Source organism: Sminthopsis crassicaudata, chromosome 2 (genome assembly GCF_048593235.1).
Source record: "Sminthopsis crassicaudata isolate SCR6 chromosome 2, ASM4859323v1, whole genome shotgun sequence".
NCBI lineage: Eukaryota > Metazoa > Chordata > Mammalia > Dasyuromorphia > Dasyuridae > Sminthopsis > Sminthopsis crassicaudata.
The window spans coordinates 210,449,448-210,475,538 of record NC_133618.1 but is presented as its reverse complement, the minus strand read 5'-3'; the positions used below and the strand labels follow the sequence as shown (position 1 = coordinate 210,475,538).

General features: G+C 33.2%; 1 protein-coding gene across 2 annotated transcripts in view; it reads right to left on the bottom strand.

Annotated features, from left to right (window-relative positions):
• The window catches only part of LTBP1 (latent transforming growth factor beta binding protein 1), a 475,937-nt gene that overhangs the window by 13,261 nt on the left and 436,585 nt on the right, over positions 1–26,091 (bottom strand). For both annotated transcript variants that reach the window (XM_074288158.1, XM_074288159.1), the window contains 5 exons: positions 17,753–17,938; positions 15,975–16,061; positions 14,499–14,627; positions 13,697–13,837; positions 12,574–12,744 (listed from right to left, as the gene is read on the bottom strand). In XM_074288158.1, the coding sequence (XP_074144259.1) occupies positions 12,574–12,744; positions 13,697–13,837; positions 14,499–14,627; positions 15,975–16,061; positions 17,753–17,938 (714 nt within the window). The remainder of the gene's footprint in view (positions 1–12,573; positions 12,745–13,696; positions 13,838–14,498; positions 14,628–15,974; positions 16,062–17,752; positions 17,939–26,091) is intronic.

Here is a 26,091-nt window from a genome sequence, read left to right as displayed (position 1 = left end):
GAACAACAAGGTGGGTGACAGTCCTATTGTATTCTGATTGTCAGGTCTTCGGTGTACTGTGATTAGTTCTCAATGTCATGTTTTAAGAAAGACATTGAGAATCTGGAAAATGTCCAGAGAAGGAATGGTGAAGGGACTTGAGTTCATAAGTTAAAGAAATTAGGAATGTTTAACCTGGAAAAGAAAAGACTTAGTGGGGGTAGGGGAGAAAGAAGCAACATACATAACAGCTAGCATTATAGCTTCAAATATTTAAAGGGATGTCATCTGATAAAAGAAATAGATTTGTTGTGCCTTTCCTCAAAATAGAACTAAGAAGCAATGATGACAGTATTAAAAAGAGACACTTTCGGGCTTCATATAAGAGTTTTCCTAACAATTAGCTTTATCTCAAAGTAGAATGGATTGTCTTTGGAAGTAACTGGTTGTCCCTTTCTAGAAATCTTGAAGCAAAGTCTGAGTAACTTGCTACCTGTGGGGTATTCCATGTGAGGAAATGGATGGGTAAGGGCTTTCAGAGCTCTCTGATTCTGTCATTGCATGGATTGCCTTTGATTTTCTGGGAGACTCTTAAGTAAAAGGTGGTTGTCGGTTCTAGACAGCTAATGTGTAGGAAGACCTTAAAGGAACTGTAACACTACACATGAAAACTATTGTAGTTTATCTCATTATAATATCTGTCATCTCTTGATTGTTGGATCATTCCATTCAATGTATAAAAAAAAAAATATAAACACACTCCCAAGATCCTTGAGTCAGCCTCCTCCAACACAGTTTGGGGGAAAGGAATCTATGTTTCTATTCCTGTTATAGCACTAAGGATGTTACACAAAAACAAAAAAATAAAAAAAGATTCAAATGTAGGCAGCTGTTTTGAAATCCTTATTCTTGTCAATCCAAAGCTTTTCCTCTTTACCAAATGGGAAAAACACAAAAAATATTATCAGCCCTTGACTATACTGATTTCATTTGCAAGACAATTTAGGACTTTGTTTATTAAATATAGAAATAATTTTAAATTGAGTTAAGATACAACAAATACACCATACTTTTGGAACCAGGGAGATGAGATTCCCTGTTCTGACTCTAACATATTAATATATTCTGACCCATTCTTCATGAAACACCTTTAAAGGACTAATCTGAGCAGTAAAATATCAAATATGTGGTACATGAGAAAGCTAGTTTGAAATGTACTTTGTACATTAACAAATGTATTGTTAATACATAATACATAATACAAAAGATTAAGTTTACAACTATTCAATGACCGCATATTGCTAAGATGAAAAAATTCTCTTAATTTTATTTTAATAAGTCAGAGATTCCAACTTATTCTTGTGTGTTAAGCAGATGCTTTGAAAATCTTTATTTGTTTCAGGGGCTCAAATTTCCTGCAATGTTAACCTACTAGTTTTAAATTAGTACTATTAATTTTAATGATATTTTAAAATTAAAATTTGAAACCAACAACAAAAAAAAACCATCAGAAGTAATTCTGGTGAAAGATACAGAGGCAAAGATCCAAACAAAAAGCAAAAATGTTTGACAGAAAGTAATCACTGCAGACCACAAGACAGAGTGGAATAACAAGAGAGGGTGACTAATATTTGAATCAAAACAGAATTTAGCAAAGAGCTTGGAGACAGAAGAAAGTTGTTGCTTAGCGATATTCCAAAGGGCAAAAGTTCTTATATGAAAATGGTTAACTAAGGTTCCTTTGTCTTTCTCCTATACTTGGGAAACTCCAATGTGACCTAAATGGAAAAATAAAATCCCTTAAAATGATCTGTTTTCCTTTTGCTAAAATTTTCTACTCAAGAAATAAAACTTCTAATCATTTATGTTCCTGGTTAAATTGATAAGGAAAAAAAAATGCTCAGAGTTATCATCCACATTTGCTTCTTCTTGGAATGATTATATATTACTTTGTCCCTAGTTGACATTTACTTACTTATGAACATACTTTATTCTTTTCCCAGGACAATATATGTTCCTTATGAGCAGGGATTATTTTGTTTCTTCTTCAGTATTCCCAGTGTCTACCATGGGGCTAGTATAGAGCATACTAAGTAAAAGGCCTCTTCCAGGAAGGCTGAGTAGAGGACAAAAAGTCCTTGATTTGGAATCTGAGCATCTTAGTTTGAACTTAGCTTTGCTACCTTACACCTCTGTCCTTTTCCTTTCCTGCCTCCCAGTTTGTTAGTTTAAAAAAGATTGGTTTGGACTAGCATTAGTTAGCTCTAAATTCTATGATATTAAGGGACATAACCAAATATTTTTCACTGTGACTTTTTCTACCTCTCTTTGACCTTAATATTTCTTATTTCACAGAACACCTATAACAATATTGCTATAAATTCTATATACATGAAAGAACTATCAATTGCTCTTTTCATGATCTGCTTTATGAATGGAAATCTGGCTTACTTATTTGAATGTGCATTTATTTATTTAGCTATCTTACTGATCAATTAACAGGAGTATAGAGGGGAAATTGAAGAGCTAGCCCGAGGCTATGATTGTGATGAAATATGCTACTATGCAAGAACAATCTTGAAATGAAATACTTATCTTGGCCTATTAAGTGATGTAAATTAATTAAAGGCAAGGTTTAAGCTAATAAATACCAGGCTTTGACAAAACATAGCTCAGTCAAGCATTAGTACAGTAATTACTATAGTCTAAACAGTAAGTTTAGACTCAAAGAAATTCAAGTACCAGCTCTACTACTTTCTATGTACATGACCTTGGGCTTAAGGCACTTTACTTCTAAGAGTTGTTTCCTCAGTTGTCAATTGAAGAGAATGTGACAAAATGATCCATAAGGTCCCTTCCAATTATTGCTTTAGTTCTATGATTATGTTACATCATATGTTAAGGGAATGAAAAATCTCAATAATATTAAGTAGCAAATGGGATTGGAGAGGGGAGTTCACTATCTGTCCTTTTCCAACACAAAGGATGGTCAAATTATTTCAATTATTTTTTCTTATTTTAAGTATTGTTCAAAAGTGATTGGACTAAGTAGCTAAAGGAATAGGAAAACAGTGTATAATTTCCTAACAAGTTTTCTTATATTTTATAAATTGGGAGCTTTTTTGTAAGTGTTGGTTAAATGTGTACTTGGCAAGTAAAATGTTTTGTTAATAGGTATCAAAATTTAAATTCAGCTAAACCATCTGTTTTCCCATTCTTGCCAAGTTTTAATTTCCTCACTCAAATTCAATTCAAGAAAAAGTGATTTATCAAGTATTTATAGTAAATGTAAGATACTGTGGTAGGTCTTGAAGGTTTGTATAAAACAGACCTCTGCCAATAATAAGCTACAATCTAATGGGGCAAAGTGGGAGAAATAATGCTCATAAATATCTAGGATGCAAGGGAGAATGGAATAAAGACAAGGGAGAAATTCAGGCGTAATGGTATTGAGGGAGTAGAATGGTCAGAAGTGCATCCCATATTTCTGATGTATATGCTTTCTCAGTAACTTGACTGAATTGAGAAGGAACAAAAAACAGAAAATTTGAATTTGAAGTTTAAAGCCTCTCAGGTAACAATATCTTTTACTAAGATTACATGTACTCTATATTATATCATGTGTACAATATCTAATTAGATACATTGTGTATCTCTACTAAAATGTGAGCTTTTTGAAAATAAGGACTATTTTTGCTTTTTTGAAAGCCTTTCTTGAATCTCTGATGTTTAGCAACATACCTGGCATATAATATGTGCTTAACAATTACTTTTTTAAAAGTCTTTCTCTTTTCAATATTCTCCCATAGTTACATTTAAAAATTTTTTTTTTTTTTTTGCTAAATGCTTTTTGATTCAACAGAAGTCACATTGAGGAATGCTCTCCCTCAAAAAATGAGCTTTCCTAGTCATATGCCACAAAAGTTTTACTTTTAAGGGAAACCAGTTTTACAAAAAGCAAGTTATTAAGTAAATCATGCCTAGCTTTCTGTTTCTTATACTTGCAGTGAGCAAGAATCAGAATGGTAGCCAAGGAACACTAAGTACAGTAACGGTGGTATTCCAGTGAAGCTTCGATAATGACTATAAGTTAGATGTATATTGAATAGTTATTGTTTTAAGTATCAAAATTGGGAGTACAGTCAATAAAACTTAACTGCCTTCTTCCATATATTTAACTTTCCTTGTAAGACTATGTGAATATACATCTAAAGCTTTCAAAAACTCAGATTTTGTCATAAATCATGTTTTATGTCACAAACAGTCTGACCTGGTTCAGCAGCAGCAACAAACAAAATAACAAATCATTGTTTATTTCTCTTGATGCTATAGTTATAAAACACAGAACCCCAAGGTCTATGGGGAAACAAACTGTAAGTATAAGGGTGATGGAAGCTGTACTGGGCTTATACTGGCAGCAAAATGTGACAATTTGACCACATATACAAAGACATATCATCCAGTACGTGTATAACCAGAGAATTATGTTCAGATCAGACAGTAAGAGTAGGATTTTTTTCAAAAATAAGTAAAGGATTGCAAGTGAAAAACCTGGGCACCTTATCATTGTCCAAGAAATTTTAAGAAAATGAGAAAAATTTCAGAAATTCTTTAAGGAAGACTTATGGAAAGACTTGTACAAAAATGAAATGGGTTGAGACCAGTCATGATCTCAACTGCAATGAAATCATGACCCATTAATATTTCAAAATAAGGCAAGTATATTATCTGTAACACCTATGAACTAAGTAGTTTCTGAAAATTATTTAGCCTACCTGCATTTATTCTTTATATAATTTCTAAACAAATACAAGTGCCATATTTATTGGTGGATACTGTATTATATGTAGTTGAAAGACAGAATTCACATGACTTAAATACTATTCTGGTTCTTAAAATAAATGTATACTCCTGACAGATAATTCTGTTAGATTATACTCTCACTAAAGGCAGGAACTTTGCCATTTTATATCTGTATATTATCAGTATCTAACCTAGGGTCCAACATACAATAAGTCTTACTAAATTTTTCTGAAGTTGAATAGAATTTTCCTGAAATTTAATAGTTTTGTATCTGAGGCTTGTTCAGGACAACGAGACAATAGCTTCATCTATTCCTTTCCTGTTCCTCCACAATTGACTTTCTAACAATTCCCTTACTCTGTCATATGGTCACTGGACATTTGAGGTTTGGGAACTGAAGCTTTCCAAGATACTCCTCCAGAATTCTTTCTTCAACAACTTAGCAGGAAATGAAAGAAATCATTTCCCCTTTATCAGGGAATCACACTGACTGAAGAAAACAGACTTTCCTTTTCTTCTAGTGTTTTTTAAAATTTCGTACTAAGAGGATTTAACTTGGTTTCCTTTTTTTCTTCAATTTAATGAATCCCAAACAGCCAAGAAAAAAAAAAATCCAGACTTCTTTCTCTTCTAAAGCTTATACTCACTCACCAGCTTCAGACCTAGTGCATCATTGCTCCCTCTCTCCTTCTCTTCCCCCCCTCTTCTTCCTTTCTTTTTCTTTGTGGTAGATGCTCTACCCACAGGAATATAAATTTTGATGCTAAAACCCTGAAAGAAATCTTGGAGTTCACAGGTTAGATGTCTTTCTTAAGGAACATACTTTAAACAGAAATCACTCAAGTTCTCATTGATTAGCCAAGAAAAAGTGTTTAGATCTTGACTGGCTCAGAGAAAATATAAATAGTGATTGATTGGTTCTCTTTTGGCCAGAAACCCTGAAGGTCTTCCACTCCTCCTATTTTTTTTTCCAGGTCATTTTCTACCTCATTTCTTATCTAGCCTGAATCACTGATTGGCTATTGCTTCAGTCAGACTGAGATCTATTAAAAACTTTAGCTTAAAAAGTACAAAATCTTTTACTGCTTCCAGAGTCATCTCTAGTCATCCTGATCTATATCTTGCCAAGGGTTTCAGAGAAAGTGAGGCTGAAGTGTTTACACAGTTCTCCCTAACAAACCCAGTTCACTTGCATGAGGCTTAGAATGAAAGACAATCACTACACAACAATAACAACAGTGTCTCTAAGAGATGACATAGTGCTTTAGACTCCAAGTATTTTACATATATTATCATATTAAAGGAATTGTAGACATAAAAGGAACTTGAGAAATTAAGTGATAGAGAGGCTAGGTACTGGAGGAAGAAAGAAGTAAGGAAGGAAGGGAGGGAGGAAGGGAGGAAGGGAGGAAGGAAGGAAGGGAGCGATAAAAGGAAGGAAGAAGGGAGAGAGAAGGAAGGAAGGATGGAGGGAGAAAAAGAAAGAGGGAGGAAGGGAGGAAAGAGAAGGGAGAGAGAAAAAAGAAGAAAGGAAGGAAAGTAGGGAGGGAATAAGTAAGGAAGGAAAGAGTCTTGTTGCCTGGTCCTCATGGGACAGTTCCTACTCACAGAAGTTATTTTTCCTTCAGTCCCAAATAAAGTAGAGTGGGAGAGCATAGTTTTAGAATAAGGTTCGAGTGAAACATTCATGTGAGAGACATTTATCACAGGACAAAAGTTTGCCATTTAATATATGAACTAACTCAAGGGCTCAACCAAATATGACTAAGACAGAATCATATATAATTAAGAAATGTGCTTCTGGGTTCAGAAGATTTTCAAGTTTCAGGGGAGAAGAGGAGCAAAAGCAGGATCTGAGGAGTAAAGTTAGGGAGAGGTCAGGGAGGAGCCAGGTAGAGATACACCAGACACCAGATTTGTTTTAAGATATACTAATAAAGATAGTCTTTGGAGTCAGTCTATTTCTACTAACAATGAAAGCTGTATAGGTAGATTAATGCTTCTGATTAAAGTTATAGTTTCACATCACCAAAAATGACCAGGTCATTAGGGAGGTGATGCTGATGGGATCCTTGGTAGCTAGCTAGATGAGCACTGACAGGAAAGAGCCTGAATTAACTATAAACAATTTGGAAGCCATGGTACTCCCAGAGGCAAGCAAATAGGAGCACCAATAAGATTCTCTCTTTAAGTGAACCTTTTGATTTTGATTAGGGCTTCTGTTATTCTAAGCAGGCTTTTATTGCAGTGAACCCCAGGTTGAATTCCTTGTTCAAGTCCTTGCTCTACAGTTACTGTATCTAATCAGAAGGTCAAGTTAATGATGTCAGTCCCTGAGGTTATTTCTCTCTTATAAAAGAACCTGTCTATACCTTACTTCCTTGATAAAGTCTAACTCCCTTTTAGGGTGAGCCAGCCGGCCAAAGACATAATCCCTCAATCCTTTGCAGGTTCATTAGGAACCACTGCCTTATGGGAGCAAATTTATTAGGACTTAGTGTAATTGCATCTTTCCACTAGCTAATTGTGAGTTCTATAAGGGGACTTAGTTTTTATCTTTCCCCTTTTAAATCACTAAAAATCCCTTATGGAAAATAGTCTGCTGCTAAAGCCTATTTGCTTTGTCTTTTGATTTGGAAAGGTCTAAACCTACAAATTCTTTTGAGATGTCTGCTTGAAACACCAATATACTTTTGGGATTCTAAATCCATCTCCCCAACATCTGAGGGACAATATGGGAAGAGTCCTGGAATTCTAATATAGTTTTGGGGGTTCAGTGCTTCAAAATCCCTGTATTCCATCAATGTCATGATGACCCTCCTAGCTTTAATTACTGAATGAATGGGCATTTCCCTCAGTCAAACTGAGACTTCCACTTAAAAATGTCAAGATTTCCCACCACATCCAGGGCCATCTCCAGCTGTCCTGATCTATATCTTGTCACTGGTTTTCCCTCTGACCTTTCCAGTCTTTTTTACACATTACTCCTCACCATGTATTGTTCCATTTACTAACAATGGCTTCCTAGCTGTTTTATGAAGACATTATTGTAACTCTGGGCATTTTCTCTAGCTATCCCTGATGCCTAAGATGTTCTCCCCTCCTCATCTCATCCTGCTGGCTTCCTTCAAGTAACAACTAAAATTCCATCATCTACAGGAAATCTTTGGCAAACCCTCTTAATTTTAGTGCTTTTCCTTTATTATTTCCCATTTGTCCTATATACAGCTTGCTTTGTATGTATTTGTTATATTGCTATCTCCCCCATTAAACTGTGAGCTTCTTGAGGGCAGGGATTATCATTTTGCATGTTCTTATATCCCAAGCCTTAAATACAAGTGGACACCTAACAAATATTTCATGACTGATTGACCTTAAGAAGCACAAAACGAGAACTAGCACAGAAATTTACTGTATTTTTCTATTCTTAAGAATGGTACATGTTTAGTGATGAGAACAGGGATTTTAGTGATGAGAACTAGATTCCTAGTTCGAAAGAAATATATAACAAATTCACAAAGACCATTCTTTTTGCCAAAAAGTAGATTTATTTAGGGGAAGAGGTCACTGACAAAACAAGACGCAAAATAGGGATGTCATTAAAGGGAAGGCACTAGGAGGGAGCAAACCTCATAATGGGGTTAGTCCTGGAAAGAACTTAGCAAAGATATTCATCATGAACAGAGAAATCCAGTCTTCGGGGTTTCTTAGGATGGAAGAATTTGGTAGTTCAGAGGGAGGAGTCAAGAGGAGCCAGATGGAATAGGTGGCAGAACAGGACCCAGACTTGTCTAAAGATATGCTAATTAATATCTCAAAAGTTGTTTAAAGATACTCAGAGGTTTGGGGGATAGACAAAGAAGGTTGATAAACCTTGCATTCACTCTATGCAAACAGAATAGTCTGGGAATTAGTTATCCCTGGTACTAGTCAGATGGGCTTCTTTCTGACAAGGGAAGAGAATAAGTCTATATTATTTAGGAAGTACTTTGAGATCTTGGAATGAAAGGTGCTAAGAGATTTTACACTTGTGTTCCATTAAAGCATGTAAATAAAAAGTTTTAGATTCCTGATTATTTTATTGTTATTTCCAGTCACTACTTACAAATTTTCCCCAAAGTTAACTATACTATATTATTTATGCTATTGGTACAGCTTTTGCTTTCGTGGCTTCATTCAATATTTCAAAAATCTGCAAACTGATGTCTCAGGGTTATCCTTGCAGTGATGGAAATCACAAATTTTCAACTAAGCCGAAAGTCTGAAAATTTTGGTTGAAAAATTCATCAATCTTTGGTTAATCTGCTGAATCTTCAAGTTCAAACACACTGATCCTCAGATGATAAACACAGAATTCTAACTGACAAATGAAGGCTTTCCTGACTGGAATTTACAAAAGATTGAAGGTCAACAAAGCCTTCCAGAACCCAGTGTCATCTCCATGTCACATTGAGATATTAAAATACAACTGTGTGGAAGAAGGACTAAAGTAAAGGGATTTAAAAATAAATTTTTTAAAAACTCATTTTCTCCATGGTGATGCTTTGGCAGGTAGTAAAGCATGTTGTCACAAGGATTAGCTACTTTTCTTATTTTCAAGATCAAAGAAACTATGTTAAAAATGGCCACCAAATCCATTTTAAATAAAATTTAAAGTGAAGAATTCATGTGCAAAAATTTCTGCTGGCAAAAATGAAATAAAGGAACTTAGAAAAAATAAGAACATAGAAATAAAAGCCAATACTCCCAATATACAGGGATTTCATGTATATAGTATGGTTCCCTAGATATCTAATATCTGGGCTCAGATGGAAGAGAACAGGAAGGTAACATGAAACCCCACGCCACAGAAACAGGGTGACTCAAAAAATAAAGGGTTCCTAAACAGCAGTAATGTATTTGTTTCTTTACCTTACACTTGTTTTGCATCTTCAAGTATGATCAGAAGCTATCTAAATTTAGGGAATCCCATTTCAGTAGCAAATGTGGTCAATTTTCTCTTGGCATTTTTAACAGCTATGATTAATACCCATGAACACCTGGACCACAGGAGAGAAAGTCATCTCCTAAGTATCACAGCTATACACACTCACATGCTATAGAAATACTAAGGTGGGATAGTTTGCTCTTTGAATTTTCACCATTCTATGTTGTAATTGGTATCTAGTTGTTCCCTAAGAAAGAGAGTCAAATACATCCAGCACAAGAGGGAAGATTTGACATACAGTTTTTCTGATATGATGTCAGTCCAATTTCCTGACTGTATGTTAAAGGTAAAATAATTATGGATAATATGCCATGTCAAAAATTAACTGTGTACAAAATCTTTTTAAAAATATGAGTCTCATAAAGAAGTCAACTTTATTAAGATTCATGACCATATCCATTTTCTAAGATTAAAAGTAAAAATAAAACATGGCATAATGAAAATAGCAAAAACAATAATTTTTGCAAAATAAAGTTGAACTGATAGAGACTGGACAGAAGCAGTTATTTTAATGGTGAGAGAATTTGTTTCGGAATTTTTCTTTTCCAATTTTCAGATACTATTGATTATATGGATGTATTCCAAGATTCCGAGAAGTATGTCAACTTTTTGAGCTTACTAATGTTTGCTATACACTTCAATAAAAATTTTTACTAAACACTAATATTCAAAAAAATACTTCTCTTGATTGACCTTAGATCCTTATTCCTCAGAACAAATGATATACAGTGCGTAGCACATAGTGGTCACTTAATGATTGTTGATTGACTAATTTGACTAAATGATTAATCCCTTTTACAGATTCAGATTTGGGGAAATTATTATAGTAGCTTTGGATAGTATTCTGAAGAGAAAGTGAGTGGGAGGGACAGAGAAAGACTTTATATATACTTTATATATACTATTCCAAAAATAGCTAATAATAGCACAAACCTCCCATGGTGATGTGAGGATAAATATAAGATAATGCTTGTGATGCACTTTGTAAATCGTATAGCATCATATAAATGTTATAGAACAATTTAAAATTGTTTCTAAAGTGATAAATAGAAATTATAAAATCATTTAAAATATGTATTTTAACCAGGATCATACAACTTCAGTGTATTTTGATGGCCACTAATTCTACTACAGAAGATTTGTTAGGGCATTTTCTTCTTTCAAGTAATTCTATTCCAATCCCAATTTTGAGAAGAGAATTAAGAAAAAGATTTTCCCTAATTTAATTTTCCCAAAATTGGAAAAAAAAAAACACTTTAAGTTGGACAACAGTAATCATCAAAGGAGTATGTAACAGTTGACAACAACCACAACAAAATAAAGCAATACTGAAAAACAACAATCCTATCATTTCACAAATAAGGACAACAGGGAGACCTAGATGAAGGCAATGATTTGTTCAAACACTAAAATAACACACAACCAGTTACTACTGTTAGTGGTGATAAGAGGGAAATACAAACAAGCACTCCTATTTCACCCTATTTTTCTAGGTCTCTTTTCTTCCAACTTCCTTTTTTAATCTTATCTTCAGTTCCCTCTTACTTCTGGGCAGTTGATGAGAAGTTTGTTCAGTAACAAGGTGAGTAGACCGGTATTGATATCAGGCCCAGCCTGGCTCCTTTAATAAAGTGTTTGAAATTATAACCCTGGAGAAGACATTAGGGAAGGGAACAAGGTCTTTGATACCTGGTCCTTTCTTCCCCAGATCAAAGATACTTAAACTCCTAAAATCTGAAAGTAAATATACTTCCCATTAAATTGAAAGTTAGCTTCTCACTCTCCTATTTCCCTGATTTCTCAGTTTTTGTTTCCTTTTTCACAAATATATTGGCAACAACTTGAAAAGTTTTTTAAAGTAATCAGCCACAAAGTGGCTTCAAGAAATATTAAGATCTTCTTTTTGTCTAAAAAGACAAAAGTAAAATATTCCCTGTCCTCAAGGAGTTTATATTCTATAATGAAAAATATGTTCATATAAAGGCATATACAGAATATATAAGAAATAAATATAGAATAATTCAGGAGTTTTGTGTGTGTGTGTGAGAAAAAGAGAGAGAGAGAGAGAGAGAGAGAGAGAGAGAGAGAGAGAGAGAGAGAGACAGAGAGACAGAGAGACAGAGAGACAGAGAGACAGAGAGACAGAAAGAGAAACTTCATTCTTAGTAAAGAGCAAAAATGAGAGTGAGAAAGACAGACAGCCACAGACATGAGGAGAGAGGGAATAAAAAGGAGAGATAGACAGAGAAAATCTGAAAATTTAGAAATTTGGGGAGATTAATAGTACTGTGGTGATTCATGTGAAAAATCCTCTATAGAAGAGACTCAAGAGGATATCTATAAGAATTGCACAAAGTGAGATGGATGGATCACAATTTATGCCGGTAGAAGATGAATCCAAATTTAGGTCACAGCTACACTGCACTGGAGTGTGCTATAGTGGTTTACATGACTCCATCTTTTCCCCATCTCCATTTGCTAACAAACTGATGAAAGGCAAAATGCTTATGCAAAAAAAAAAAAAAAAAAAGAAATGATTATCTTGCTCCCTATTCCACAACAATACAGGCAACCTACAAAGTAGTCAGTTGGTAATGTATTTCAAAAGGTGTTCTAGCTATCTTGATGATTGCATTTCAATGTAGTTTGTTTTCTTTGTAAAATTTTGTACTTTATTTTATGTACTTAAAACAGTTCTGAGAAGAGGTTTATAGGCTTTACCAGATTCTCAAATAAGTCCAAGACCCACAACCCCCCCACCCCCACAACCCAGGTTAAGTAGAATTAAACCAGACTTTCCTTACCTGAATCCTTCATAGGGCAAAGAGCACACTGCATGCCCCAGGCCTCTCCATACAAACAGCAACACTCAGTGTAAGTTGTCTGCTTCCCAACCAGTGGTCGGCTACAAACATACTCATCACTAAGGTGTTCCCAACAAAGATCTTGGTAGACATCAGTTTCTTCTGTTTGTTCTGAAAGCATGTAATCATATCACTATTATTCTCTTGTTCTTAGTTCAAAAGTATAAGTTAATGTGACATTGGAACTCTTATTTCTTGTTTAGCAAAACAAGGAAGTTGACTTAGATGACCACTAAACTTTCTTCTAGAAAGTAAACTACTTTGACTTATTATTCCCAATTTTAATGTTTCTTTTATTACAAATTATTTTTTAAATGAAGTAATATACCAAATATGCCTAATAATCATACATTTCTTTGACTCTTTCCAGTGGCTCCTTATAACTCAGTGCATCAAGGTTGAAGTACAACTCATATTCTATAGAAGGGTCTTTGACATTTTGTCATCTAACTATATTTTCTTTTGTCAAATGAATATTCTTTCTAGTATAGCCAGATAAGTCTACCTGCAGTATCCTAATTAGGAATCTCCCTCTTCCCCCTTTTGGGAAATTTTCGTTTTCCCTTAGGCCTAGAAGAGTTCTTCCCTTACACTCTGTTTTATTGTTCTATTTTTGTTATTCAAAAAAATATTTTGGGAGTTTATGACATTAAGTATCCTAGACAACAATGTTCATTACTTGGAAATTTTCTGTTGCTTTATTACTTGAATTGCACCAGGGATATTCTAAATAACCTATTTCACTCTCTTGTTCTATTCATTTTAAAAATGTAAATGAATACAATACCACAATTCTGACCTGCATAGTCTGCATTAGTATTCCTTGTAATATAGAACCTAAACCAAGTACCATACAATTCTTAGTTGCCCATCTTGACGAAAAATTTATCAAAATCTCTTGCATATTCATAAGTATCTCCTAATAGAATATAACATTCTTGACAGTAGGGAGTCTTCATTATTCCTATTTGTATCCTCAAAGGCTAGCAGAGCAAAGTGCCTGACACATAGTAAATGATTAATAAATATGTATTAAATGATTTCTATATCAAGAATAGCATACCATTTGAATCTGTTGGCCTTATACATCTCTTTTCTGTAGAGTCCAGCACCATTGGATGGGTACAGAAACAGTTATAAGATCCTTCAGTATTTATGCACTGACCATCAATACAACTGTTTGGGTCCTGACATTCATCCATATCTTAAATTAAAAAACAAACAAACAAGGAAAATCATATCTCATTCATTGCTTAGTAGAGGCCAGATTCTTGATTGGCTTTTTTCAAACAATTATGTCAGTACTAAAGTAGAACAATTCTTATTTCAAAATTCTGTATTTTAAGATAAAACAAAAAACAAAGAAAAAAAATTACTTTCACTTCACTGAAACAGTGACATTCTGATGTCACTGAATGTGCAAAGAATAGCTTTGGCCAGATATTCTTTGACATAAAAGGTAAAAAATCTTAACTATAGTTTCAAAACTACTTTCTCTTTACTGTTTCTCTAGTTAATTTACATGATTTTTTCCGTAAGCAGAAAAATTCTGCATCAATGTTTAAAAAAAAAAAACAGGACTAATTTATATGGTACAAATAATGAAATAGGAGATTGTACATACTTCAGTTGCACCAATAACCTAAAATATAATGCTATATTGAATAATGACTCTGACATGTTTGTAGAACTGAGCTAAAAATAAAAGTTTCATTCCAGCAAGAGATCCAAAAAATATTTTGTGCTTTTCTAACACTTGATTTGAAGGGTATAAGGGGAGATGAAAAACAGCTTTTACTGGTTGGCCCTACCTATTTACTTTTTCCATATTTTTTTAAAATAACATATGATATAATAAGACTTACCAAAACACTGCAGTTTGACTGGATCATAATATGTTCCTTGCTTACAGTAGCATTCATAGCCAGGTTGAGTGTTTAAACAAAAGCCATGTTTGCAGATTTCTTGACCAAAAAGCTGACATTCATCTGCATCTATGAGCAAAATTTCAGGGAAGTTTATGATAATGAATCTATCATTACACTTTCATTATTAATTAGTTTAAAAGAAAGGATTAATCATTAGATTCTTCTATTTTGAAAAATCACAGGCATAGTTCTATTCAATCTTGTCTTATAAAAGTAAAGAAATATAAACCCTTAAAATTATGAAGAAATAATCAGAAAAAACTATCACTAAAGCAAATAGTTAAAAGAAGAAAATTACAAAACAACCCAATGAATTCAGCAATAATGCCAAAACGTCAATGTAAAATATGCGTTACAAATAAATACAAACACAAGAAAATACTGTGTTCTATCAACTGATAGGGATACAACTTTAAGGAATGTAAAATTCTCAGGAAAAATTTCTATGGCAGAATGTCCTTGGAATGCATATTTAGTTGTATGTCTCTTTTAAAGGAAAAAAATGCAAATAACACTTTATTAGTGAAATGGCTAAAATCATAAAGTGATGTGGTGGTCAGAGCTTCTTTTTAAATAGTAGTATTCACTTTAATGAGATACAGTGAGATTGAAAATTATTTTAAAAAACAATACAAGTTCTTGCTTTTTCCATTTTTATACTGAAATTTAAATGTTCATTAAGATATTATAACATTTTCATTTCTAATTATGAAGCAAAGAGAAACCAATATTTTCCATTTTCAATCAAGCCTTCTATCCCTCCAATTAGAAATTCAGTAATTTACAGAGTTTCATTTTCATTTGCTAAGAAATTCTACTATTGGCTCATTAAAATACTTAGCTTTCCACAAATAAATAGACTAGAAAAATATTTTGAGTCACTTCTCTAGTCATTAAGAAGCTCATTTTTTGAGGTTCTACTTTGAATCCATTATACCTTTCAAAGGATTACCCTTCAACTCCCCAAAAAGAAAGAAAACAAAAAAGAATACATTCCTAACAATATAAAAAAGTAACATCACTGATTTATATTTATATTTATATTTATAAATCTACTTTCAGTTTACTTCAAATGAACGTTGCACACAGAGGAAATAGAAGAGATAGTAAGGAGATTTCTATTTCTAGACCTATTTTTTTCTTCATTTTGCCCTTTTCTCTAGTAGTAACAAATCTTGAATGTACCAGTTTGACTGATAAGAAAACTCTACTGGAGAGATCACAACAGCAAAAGCCCTAAGAACTACCTATTAATAAAATATGTGATTTATGATCTCTTTTTGTGAAGAGTTTTTTTCTGTCTCTGCCAAGAAACAAATGACAAGAACTTTTAGTATCATGTAATTATACAACAAAATTCAAACTTTTATAAGACTTATATGCTTTTTAAAAATAAGTTATATGTTCTCTTACCTTTGTAGTTTTGACCAGTGACACCATAGGATGAATGGCCAGTAGGAATAAAACCTTTTCCTTCAGGACACATTTCAGTGAATTCAGCTAATTCCAGAAAAGAGAAAAATCATTAAAATAAATAATTTTGTGATGGAAGGAAAAAAAAAAAACAAATCTACCCACTGATGTACTAAGGCTTACTTATTCATATGCATGTTGAATATTCCCAGTATAATGTATGCTATTTGAGGGGAGAGAGTGTTATTTTTATCGTAGTATTTTCAGTGTCTTTCACACAGTAGGCATTTAATAAATTAAGACCTTTTAATTTTTCATGCCCAATTAGCTTTAAGAATAACCTTGTCCAAGTCACAGATGTCAGTCAATAAACATTTATTAAATATCAACTATGTATTGGGCACTGTGCTAAGTACTAGTGATACAGAAAAAAGCAAAAGACCATTCCTACCTTCAAGGAGCTCAAAATCTAATGAGAAACAATAAACAAATATGTACAATAAAGCTGAATAATTGGAAAAGCCTTCCTTGTAGAAGATGAGATTTTTAGTTGAGGCCTGAAGAAGCCAGAGAAGCCAGCAAGAAAAGAAGAAGACAAGCATTCCAGAAATGGAAAATTGCCAAGAGAAATATTATCTTGTTTGTAGAACAGCAAGGAGGCCAGTGACAATGAATCAAAGAGTACATAGCAGGGAGCAAGTTCTAAGAAACTGGAAAGGTGAGGGTAGAGTATGTTATAAAGGGCTTTGAATTTAAAATAGAAGAGTTTGATTTGATCCTGGAAGCAAGAGAGCCACTAGAATTTATTGAATAGAGGGATGACATGATTGGGCTGGTGCTTTAGGAAAACGATCACTGGTGGCTACATGGAGGATAGATTAGAGTGGAGAGAAACTTGAGACAAGTCTCTGAGAGCTGTTTGCTATTGCTATGTTGTTTGTTATGTTACTGATATTGTAATAGTCTAAGAATGAATTAATAAGACCTGCACCTGACTGGTAGCAATACCAGAGGAGATAGGGATGAATTTGAATCCAAAACCTCTAAACAAAACAAATAGACAAACCTAAATTTATCTTATGACTACTTAAATGTAAGACGTTCTTTGGGTATCAGAGCTCAAACTCTGAAGGTTCAATAAGGAAATATTAAACATAAAAAGTCAACTCATTTGATATTCCTATGTCAAAGACCTATGATTTGAATAGTGTGGGAACTCCTGCCACTGAGAAAAATTTAATCCTGTCTATCATTTGTAATCTTTGAGAGTTGTTTGAAGCTCTGAAAGGTTAACTATCCCATGGACACAGAGCTAATAAATATCAGAGACAGGATTTAAAACTGTTTTTTGGCGTTCTAAATCCAATACTTTATCATTTATGCCAAGCTGTCTTACTCTAGATGTTATTATGCAAAGAATTACAGTAGCCTGTCATTCATTTAGCTAATAAGTACTAAAGTGGAGATTTTATTTTTAATATCTAAAACAGTATTATCTCTCACAAACAGGCCAGAAGTCAAGATAAGGCCAGTCTCTCTTGGATCTTACAGTTAAGAAGTTTAAATATTGAAGTGCTACATTTGCCTAAATAAATATGATCAAAAATTTGACATTAATATAAAGAACCACTTAAGTTCTAAATCTTTAAGTGGTCCTGTGATATGGAACTAGATAACAGAATTCCATTGCTATAATAAAAAACGAAATGAAAATAAAAACTATCTACAAAGCTTATTGGTAGCATCAACAGAGAACAAACCATTAAGCATTTCCTTACCAGTTCCAAAGACAGGACATGGGAAGATCTCACAGTTATCTCCCCATCCAGCACCTAATGTGCAGCAGCATTCTTGCTTAGTAACATTGGATGTCAGCACATTATCACAGAAATTGGCATCATTTAAATTATAGTAGCATTCTTTCTTTTCTTCTTTTTCTTCTTCAGGGAGATCTACTTCTGCCTCTGAAAGCAGGAGGGGGAAGGGTAGAACAAAGGAAAAGCTGTATTTAGGATGACTTGCAAGGTCTATAACAAGGAAAAAAGAGGATTCCAAGAAGAGAATCTTTTAAAACAGGTCAAAGGCATACTGTGACCATACTATGGTTTTCTATCCTCATATTCTTTTGTTTGAGAAAAAAACTTACCTACTAAATGTGGATAGATCTTGAATTCAACATGAGGATTATAATACAAAACATTTAACTTTTATATAATAATTTTTTTCTTGAAAATTCAAATTTTGCAATTCATGAAGCTTCCTCCAAAACTGGAGAACATACCTTAGCAGAAAAATGTCTACTTTAAGCAATGGAAATTTATGTAACTTGCATAGATTAGAGGATGACCTGGATATTTAAAGCATACACACACACACACACACACACACACACACACACACACACACAAGTATTTGCCATATTTCCAAAGCCTCTTTACAAGAAAAAAAACTAAAGGGAAAAAATAGAAAGACAAATGCATTGACTAGAATACTACAAAATAATTCTTTATTACTGAGTATTTAAGCCAAACCTAAAAGTAAAAATCCAAAAACTGAGAGTATACTCAGTTTATTGATAAGTATTTATTCAATGCCTACAGTTTGTTAGGCAATGAGTGTCCAAAGACTCCCAATCCCAAACAAGTTTACATTCTATTGGAAGAAAATAGTACATTCAAAAGAAATAAATACAAAAGACAAAACAAAATAAACAGTGATTGGTGGGTACTAAAAAGGAGAAGGTGATATCAGGAAAAGTTTCTTGAAAAATCTGGCACTTAAACTGAACCTTGAGGGAAGACAGGTTTCAAGGAGCAAAAGTGAGGAGGGAGAGCAGTCCAGGTTTCTGGGGGAAAAAAAAAAACCCTACAAAACGCCTACTTTTTGCAGCCTATGGAAAATTGAATTCAGGGTCTCAGTTTAATTCTGTGTAACAAACATAATCCTTAAATTTTCAAAGTATTTGGATTCCTTATTGTTATGTGATTACAAAGGAGTGCCTCTAAACAAAACAAGTGACTACAGAAATTATTCCTTGAGAACTCCCTCCCTGAAAATCTAGGCAAAAGAATGTGCTACATGATCTTCCTTGACTGCTCTTCCAATGGTACAGAAGCTATGGCCCCCCCAGAGACCTATGGGGGAAACAAGAGGAGAAAACATTTGACTACTACAGCCAAGCTTATTTTTTGTCTTTTAAACATATTTCCACATTAGTCATGTTGTGAAAGAAGAAACTAAAGTAAAGGGGAAAACTATACACATAAAACAAAGGTAGAAATAATATGCTTCAATATTCATTAAGCCTCCATAATTCTTTTTTGGATGTAGATATCATTTTCCATTGTGAGTCTTTTGGAATTGTCTTGGATTACTGTATTGTTGAGAAGAGCTAGATCATCACACAATATTGCTTATACTGTGTACAATGTTCTCACTTTACTCAGTATCAGATCATGTAAGTCTTTTCAGGTTTTTTAAAAACCTGCCTGCTCACTATTTTTGTAGTACAACAGTTTTTCCATTAAATTCATGGAGCACAATTTGTTCAGCTGTTTCTCAACTAATAGGCATTACTTCGATCCATGATTCTTTGCCACCATAAAAAAGAGCACAGTAGCCTTTCTGCAAGCTTCTCATACACTCACTTGCCTATCATTTCCTTGCTGTATTGTATATTGTAATATAAAGCACAAAGAGAATGGACTTGTTTGAACATAGCCCCATTGGCATCCTAAAGCAAGCTAAATTATTGGCTTCTTTCCTAGTAGATAAAGGTAAAATGACATGCTCACCTTCATATTACATAGCCACATATCTCTGTGGTAGTTGCTGAAAGAAGGCTTTCAGTGTTTTAGGCAAACATCTTATAGCTGTTTACAGAAGGACTTTTCTAAGGCTTAGGATGTTTCTCCTTTTTATAGTTCCCTGTTAAATTTACTTCCTTTTAATTTAGAAAAATTGAGAGGCTTCCTAATTCATGAACATCCTAGTATAAACTGTTGGCAAAAATTTAGTTCTAAGGAAATGCTGTTAGGGCTCTATTCTAGTATGTCCGATCAATTTAATACAGCTAGCATATAGTCTTAATCCATTCAAGATTCATTTGACTTTAAAATGAATCCTTAGATAATAGTCAAGGATTGAAGAAAGGTTCTCTAATTTATAATCCAAGCTAAAATGTTACAACTGGTTTGGGGGAGAGATGTCCCTTCTGTTCATGGTTGTGAACATACTGACAATTCAGTCACATTTATAATCATGAAACAATACATAAGATTGTCAAGGATATAAGTGATGACATGTTGAATGATTTTTAGGGAACTGACCAGCCAAAAAGTCTTACGTTACCTGATCCTGATAATGTCTAAATTAAGTGTGGAAGACTGTCTTTGGCCTTGACTCACAGGAGGAGAAGCCATCAATAATTCTAGTTGAGGATAAATGTGGGTCTCTTATTTTTAGCTCAGGTTTTATTAAAGTTAGGGATAAAACACAGTAGTTTCTTATTTCTTGTATGCCCTGTAGGGAACAAATGGTTTTCATCTTTCTTAGGAACAAAGAAAAGAAGTGCTTGTCCAGTGAACAATAAGTTAGAAAAAATTCTTCCATATTTTCCCAACTCTATAGCTATGTAGGTAAGTTTTCTTACTTACTTATGGTATAAATATTTATAATCATATAAATATAAATATAAAGGTAGTATTGCCCCCAAACAAAAATCCAACTGTCAGACAGCAACTAATCTTTTGTTCCTTTATCAAACATGCCTAGAAAGTTATTGTACTCTGAAAGTAATTGGCCCTTATGGCTCTTAATAGTAGCTACCATTGGTGGAGAAAGTTCTTGGGCTCTCTGTATATCCAAAATTTATACTGTCATTCAATATAGGGATTGTGATACAATCACAGTAACACAAAATCAGTTCTAGCTCCTTCACTGTCAATAAGTACCAGCTATATATCATCTATAGTCATTAGTTTTGCCAAGTAGGGGAAATGACTTTTTCAAAACCAGCTAGCCCTTTTTATAAAAGGCTGCCTTTCATAGCCACTATTTACTCAAGTGTTATCTATGGGCAAGTTGCCATTCCTTATTTTCTCATCAAGTTCATGGAAACACAATTTCCTGATGCTCCCAGACTATCATAATTTGCTTTAGGTAGTCCTTCAATAATACCCTAAAAGCATCTCCTCCTAGATTAAAAATGGTAAAAGACTTCACCAGATTTTTATCTTGATTCCTCACAAGCTTTGCCTGCCTGAGTTTTGTAACTGAGAATTCCAATCTCAGTAAAGCTGTTTGTCTTTGCTTTTTGTGAAGGACAAATTCAGGGGTCCATTATTTAGAGGCCCGGGGTCTTCCCACTTCCAGCTACATTGATTCTGTATTTTATTGCTTTTCCTTTTCAGGCTAGCACAACTCTGTGTTTGAAAGCATAAAGGGAAGGGTGGAATAAAGAAAAAAAGCTGAATTAAGATGACTTGGCAAGATCTATAACAAGGAGGAAAAGACTCATTTAAGAAAGTTCAAAAGAATTCTGTGATCATTAACATGGCTTTCTTACTCAATACCAGATTACCATGATAAACCCATCTTTGATTTCTTCTACAAAATTACAACTGTACTTTTGTACCTTCAATAACATCAATAAATCAGTCAGATTGGTTAGCTTTTTTAAACCCTCGAATGATACATATTCTGGAAATTCTTGAGCTTATCACTCAACCTATTTATGAATGCAGGGGAGGAGGAGAGAAAAGAAAATCAGTGTTAACTTTTTCCCAGAATAAAATAGCTTAAACTCTCAGAAATCCATGTATGCATTCAAAAAATAGTCAATTTTCCTCTAATCTCAATTTCAAGCTCATATCATCCCTCTTCCTTTGAATATATTAAAAAAATGACCCCAAAACTCAACTTCTAGTACTACCATATTAAGTTGAAATAATTCTTATCTCCTAAAAATAAGTATCACCCACATATGAATAGAGAAAAGCTTCTTCACTGATTTTTAAAATGTTTTTATATTTATCTGTCTCTTACAAAAGCATCCTGGCATATTAGATATAGCACTGGACTTGGATAAAGGAAGTCGTAGCAACAAATTTTGCTACAGATACTCAGGCAATATCTCTGAGGCTCTATCCTCATCTAGAAAATGAAGATAATAATGGCATCTACTTTTTGGGGTTGTTGTGAGAATTAAATGACACAGTATACATAAAGCATTTAAAAATCTTAGAATACTAAATAAATCCCAGCTATTAATATTACTATTTATCTAATGTCCCCTGTTTCCAACATCACACTTCCTTTCCCCCTCATACATGTTCCTGAATATCTTGTATTATACTTATTGCATATAATTCATCCTTGAGAAATAGTATGTTATACTTGTTAACAACACACCATGTATTTTCTTATTGCCCTTTGGATCAAGAGGAAATTTGTATGTCCTAAAGTTATGATGTTATAAGACTCATATCTTTGTACAGGAGAATACTTGTCCAATGGGCCTTTAAGGCATAGACTAGATTAAAGATTATTGAAATGACTACCAAATACCACAAAATCTATTAGGAATTAAATTAAGATTTGTGTCAACTCAAAAAAACCAAATTTGATTTTGAATGATTTCAGTAGTATTTTTTTGTAAACGCACCCTACTTGCCCTAATTTTTTTTTCTCTAGACTAAGAAATGAACTAAAATCTATTGTATTTCTCATTTTCCTTGAGAAGGAAGAGTATGGATATTACATAAGGGAAATAACCCCTTAGAGAATTATTGTATTCATGTTTTGTATTTGTTGTTACTTGTTCTCCCTGTACTTTCTGCCCAGAAGTTTAAAGTTTACTGTTTACACAGCTGAAATTGGAGGTTATTCAGATTCAAGCACTCATCAGTATTAGAAAAGAGAAATCATTTAAAATTATTCATCAAAAGTCATCTTGTGGGGAAAAGTCACAATTTCTCTATATTGTTAATCTTTTGGTAGTTCATTTTTGTGCAATGCATTTTTTAACAATGCATTTGTCCCTAGAAAAACCTGATTAGTAAATATTTCCCATGTTAACTTCAGGATTTCTCATTATTTTCATTTACTATAGCCAAGAATGGAAAATGTCAACTGGAGGGTAGTTATAAAAGACCAAATGTTTACATCTTTATTCATTTCTGCAATAAACAAAAATGTGTCTTATTTTCTTTAAATAAGAGCCCATGAAATGCATCGACCATGCAAATCAGTTTACATCAACCACATACCCTGAACCTAATAGGAAATTTAAACAACTATTTCTCTTATTAAATTAATTTTCAGTTTAGAAAAGAATTTATGTTAGAAATGAACTTGATATTTAGCATATAAATTTGTGCTCTTTTACCTTTGTGGTGTGGTTAGCAGCAATAACAATAACTCACACTTGTAGAAATATTTTAATATTTAAAAAAGAAGTATTTTAATATCTATTTTACAGCAAGAATAGGTAGTAAGGTGACATTATTATTATTCCCAATTTTTCACATGATAAAATTGAGGCTTTGTGGATAAAAAGCCACACAATTTGTAAGGGCTGAGCCAGGGCTTGAACCCAAGGTTATTGACCCAGAGTTCAGTGTGGAAAGAACTAAAGAAGAAGGGACAAGAATAGCTTTGTTATTGAAAATAGCCATTTAAGAAATCCCTACCAACTCAACGCTTTAGCAAGTCTATCAGCATGTGAAGTGGACAAGATATAAATTAATTATTGTTCATTTCTGAGTCCATGATTTGATGGTAGTTTGCCTAATGCTAGAATCTCTCCAGTGACTCCAGTTCCTTGCTATAAATAAGAAATGATAAGTTATTGCTACAGGAGTACTGCATACTATGTAAAAGACAATTTTCATGAATTGTCTTATGTGGGAGGGGGCTTCACTTTTGTGTCTGCTATTTGTTTATTCTCTTCTATGACTTTCCAATATTAGAATTCCCCAGGGGGCAGCTAGGTGGTGCAGTAGATAGAGCACCAGCCCTAAATTCAGGAGGACCTGAGTTCAAATCTGATCTCAGACACTTAATACTTCCTAGCTGTGTGACAATGGGCAAGTCACTTAACCCCAGCCTCAGGAAAAGAAAAAAAAAAAAAAAAAAAAAAAAAAAGAATTCCCTAGTCCCTCTTCCTCTTTTGTGTTAGAATGCAGTACAGCTAATTAGTCCCTTAACAAGTCCAAAAGAGAACTTACTATATTTTCCTGAAAACCCATCCCTGTTCCATATTTTCCTATTTATGGCATTAGCATCATAATTCTCCTAACTACTCAAGTTTACAGTCTTGGAGGGTCATCTTTCTATTCTTAACCTCTACATTTAATTAATTAAATCTTATCAAATTTACCTCTCTCTCTACCCAGAGTCTTGATCCTGATTTACTTTATCACCTCTCACAAAAAGCCTCCTAATTTTTCTCTATATCTCTCCAAATCCATCATTCAGAAATCTAACAAACTCATGGCTCAAAGATAGAGCTCAGAACATATCAACCTCGCATGCAAAAATCTTTGAAGATGTTATTATTCTTCCTTCCACACACACATGTTATTATGCAATTAGTGAGTATTCTGTTTTTATATATTTGAATTTGCTATCCATGATCCCAGTAGAATATAATCTTCTTGAGACCAAGAACAGTTTCTTTTTTAGCCTGTGACCCAGAAGCAGGAACACTACATTTTATACCATAAGCAATTATAAAATATATTTATAAATTATATATGTATATAATAATATATGTAAATATATTACATATAAATATATTTATACAAAGCATTCCAAAGTTGCAGAAAGACATAAAGATGCAAACATTTGTTTTGGAATTATAATACTAGAAAAAACAAATATTGAAGAAAGATAAGGAGACAGAATTAGATAAAGATGGAGTTACTGATCCTGAAAGAAACATAAAGTACACTAAAGGGGGAAAAATAGGACGAGAAGTACTTTGAGAAGAATGAGAATAGAAAGAGGATAAAATAAGAAAAAAGGGGTAGTCACTTTAGGAAAATGTCTTAGGATACCTTAATATCAATGACACATGTATCAAGTATGCCTATAAAAATGACTTCCCTAATAATATGAAGTCTAAAGCAAATATAGAATGCTGGGGGAGAATTAAAATGAAATCTAAAAACCATTCTCTTTCAACTTTAATTTCTAGAAAATCCAAGGTTCCAAATGCATTTCTAAGACAAAAGCCAATTTTACTCTATTTCTGCTAAGGAAAAGATATAATGCTAAGAATACAAAATGAAAGCACACCTTTGACATTTAAATGATGTTTTAAAAATTATTAAGAGTGTTCTTCATTTATTATAATTCTGAAATATCTTAAATATTACTTTAGTCATCCTGCATAAAACCTTGCCTTTATAAAAATAAATTGAAAGATTTTAGCTAAGGTGAGCAATTTTGGTCATTAATTTTTTTATAGTCTTCAATTCTAGGACAAAGTTTCTCTTTTTTTAAAGGACATATTTTCCTACTATCTAACTACTTTTATGCCCATTACAAACATACAGTAAGACTTTAGACGTTTTATGGCACTTTACAACACTTGCAGTTTAATACATTAGCTTTCCTGCTATTCATATTTATGCTATCAAAGGTATTTTTTTCCAATCAGAAATAATTTTCAAAACCTCTTTCAATGTTAATTTATTTCACAGATAGACTACTCTGCCAAATATAACAATTGACTGATATTAAATGTGGTTTCCTGCTTTTAAAAATTATACATATACAAAACCTGTATTGTATCCCTAAAGAAATAGAGGTCATGAACATTGTTTGAGCTCAATTGTCAGGATCAAGTGAAGGAATTGCATGAATTTATTCAAACATCTCCAAAGAGTAGAAACATTATTCTTCAGTATCTTTCCCTCCACTACTTATAAAGACTGGAAAGCAATAGAAAAAAAAGACTAGGTTTTTTTATATAAGTATAAAATGAAAATGGAATTCATTTGTATTAGAATGATATATTGGTAATCACTAACACATTGTAAAATTATTTTTTATCTCAGCAGAACTAAGGTTTGAAGAAGTATAACTTATACATTGACCTTTTTTAAGGCAC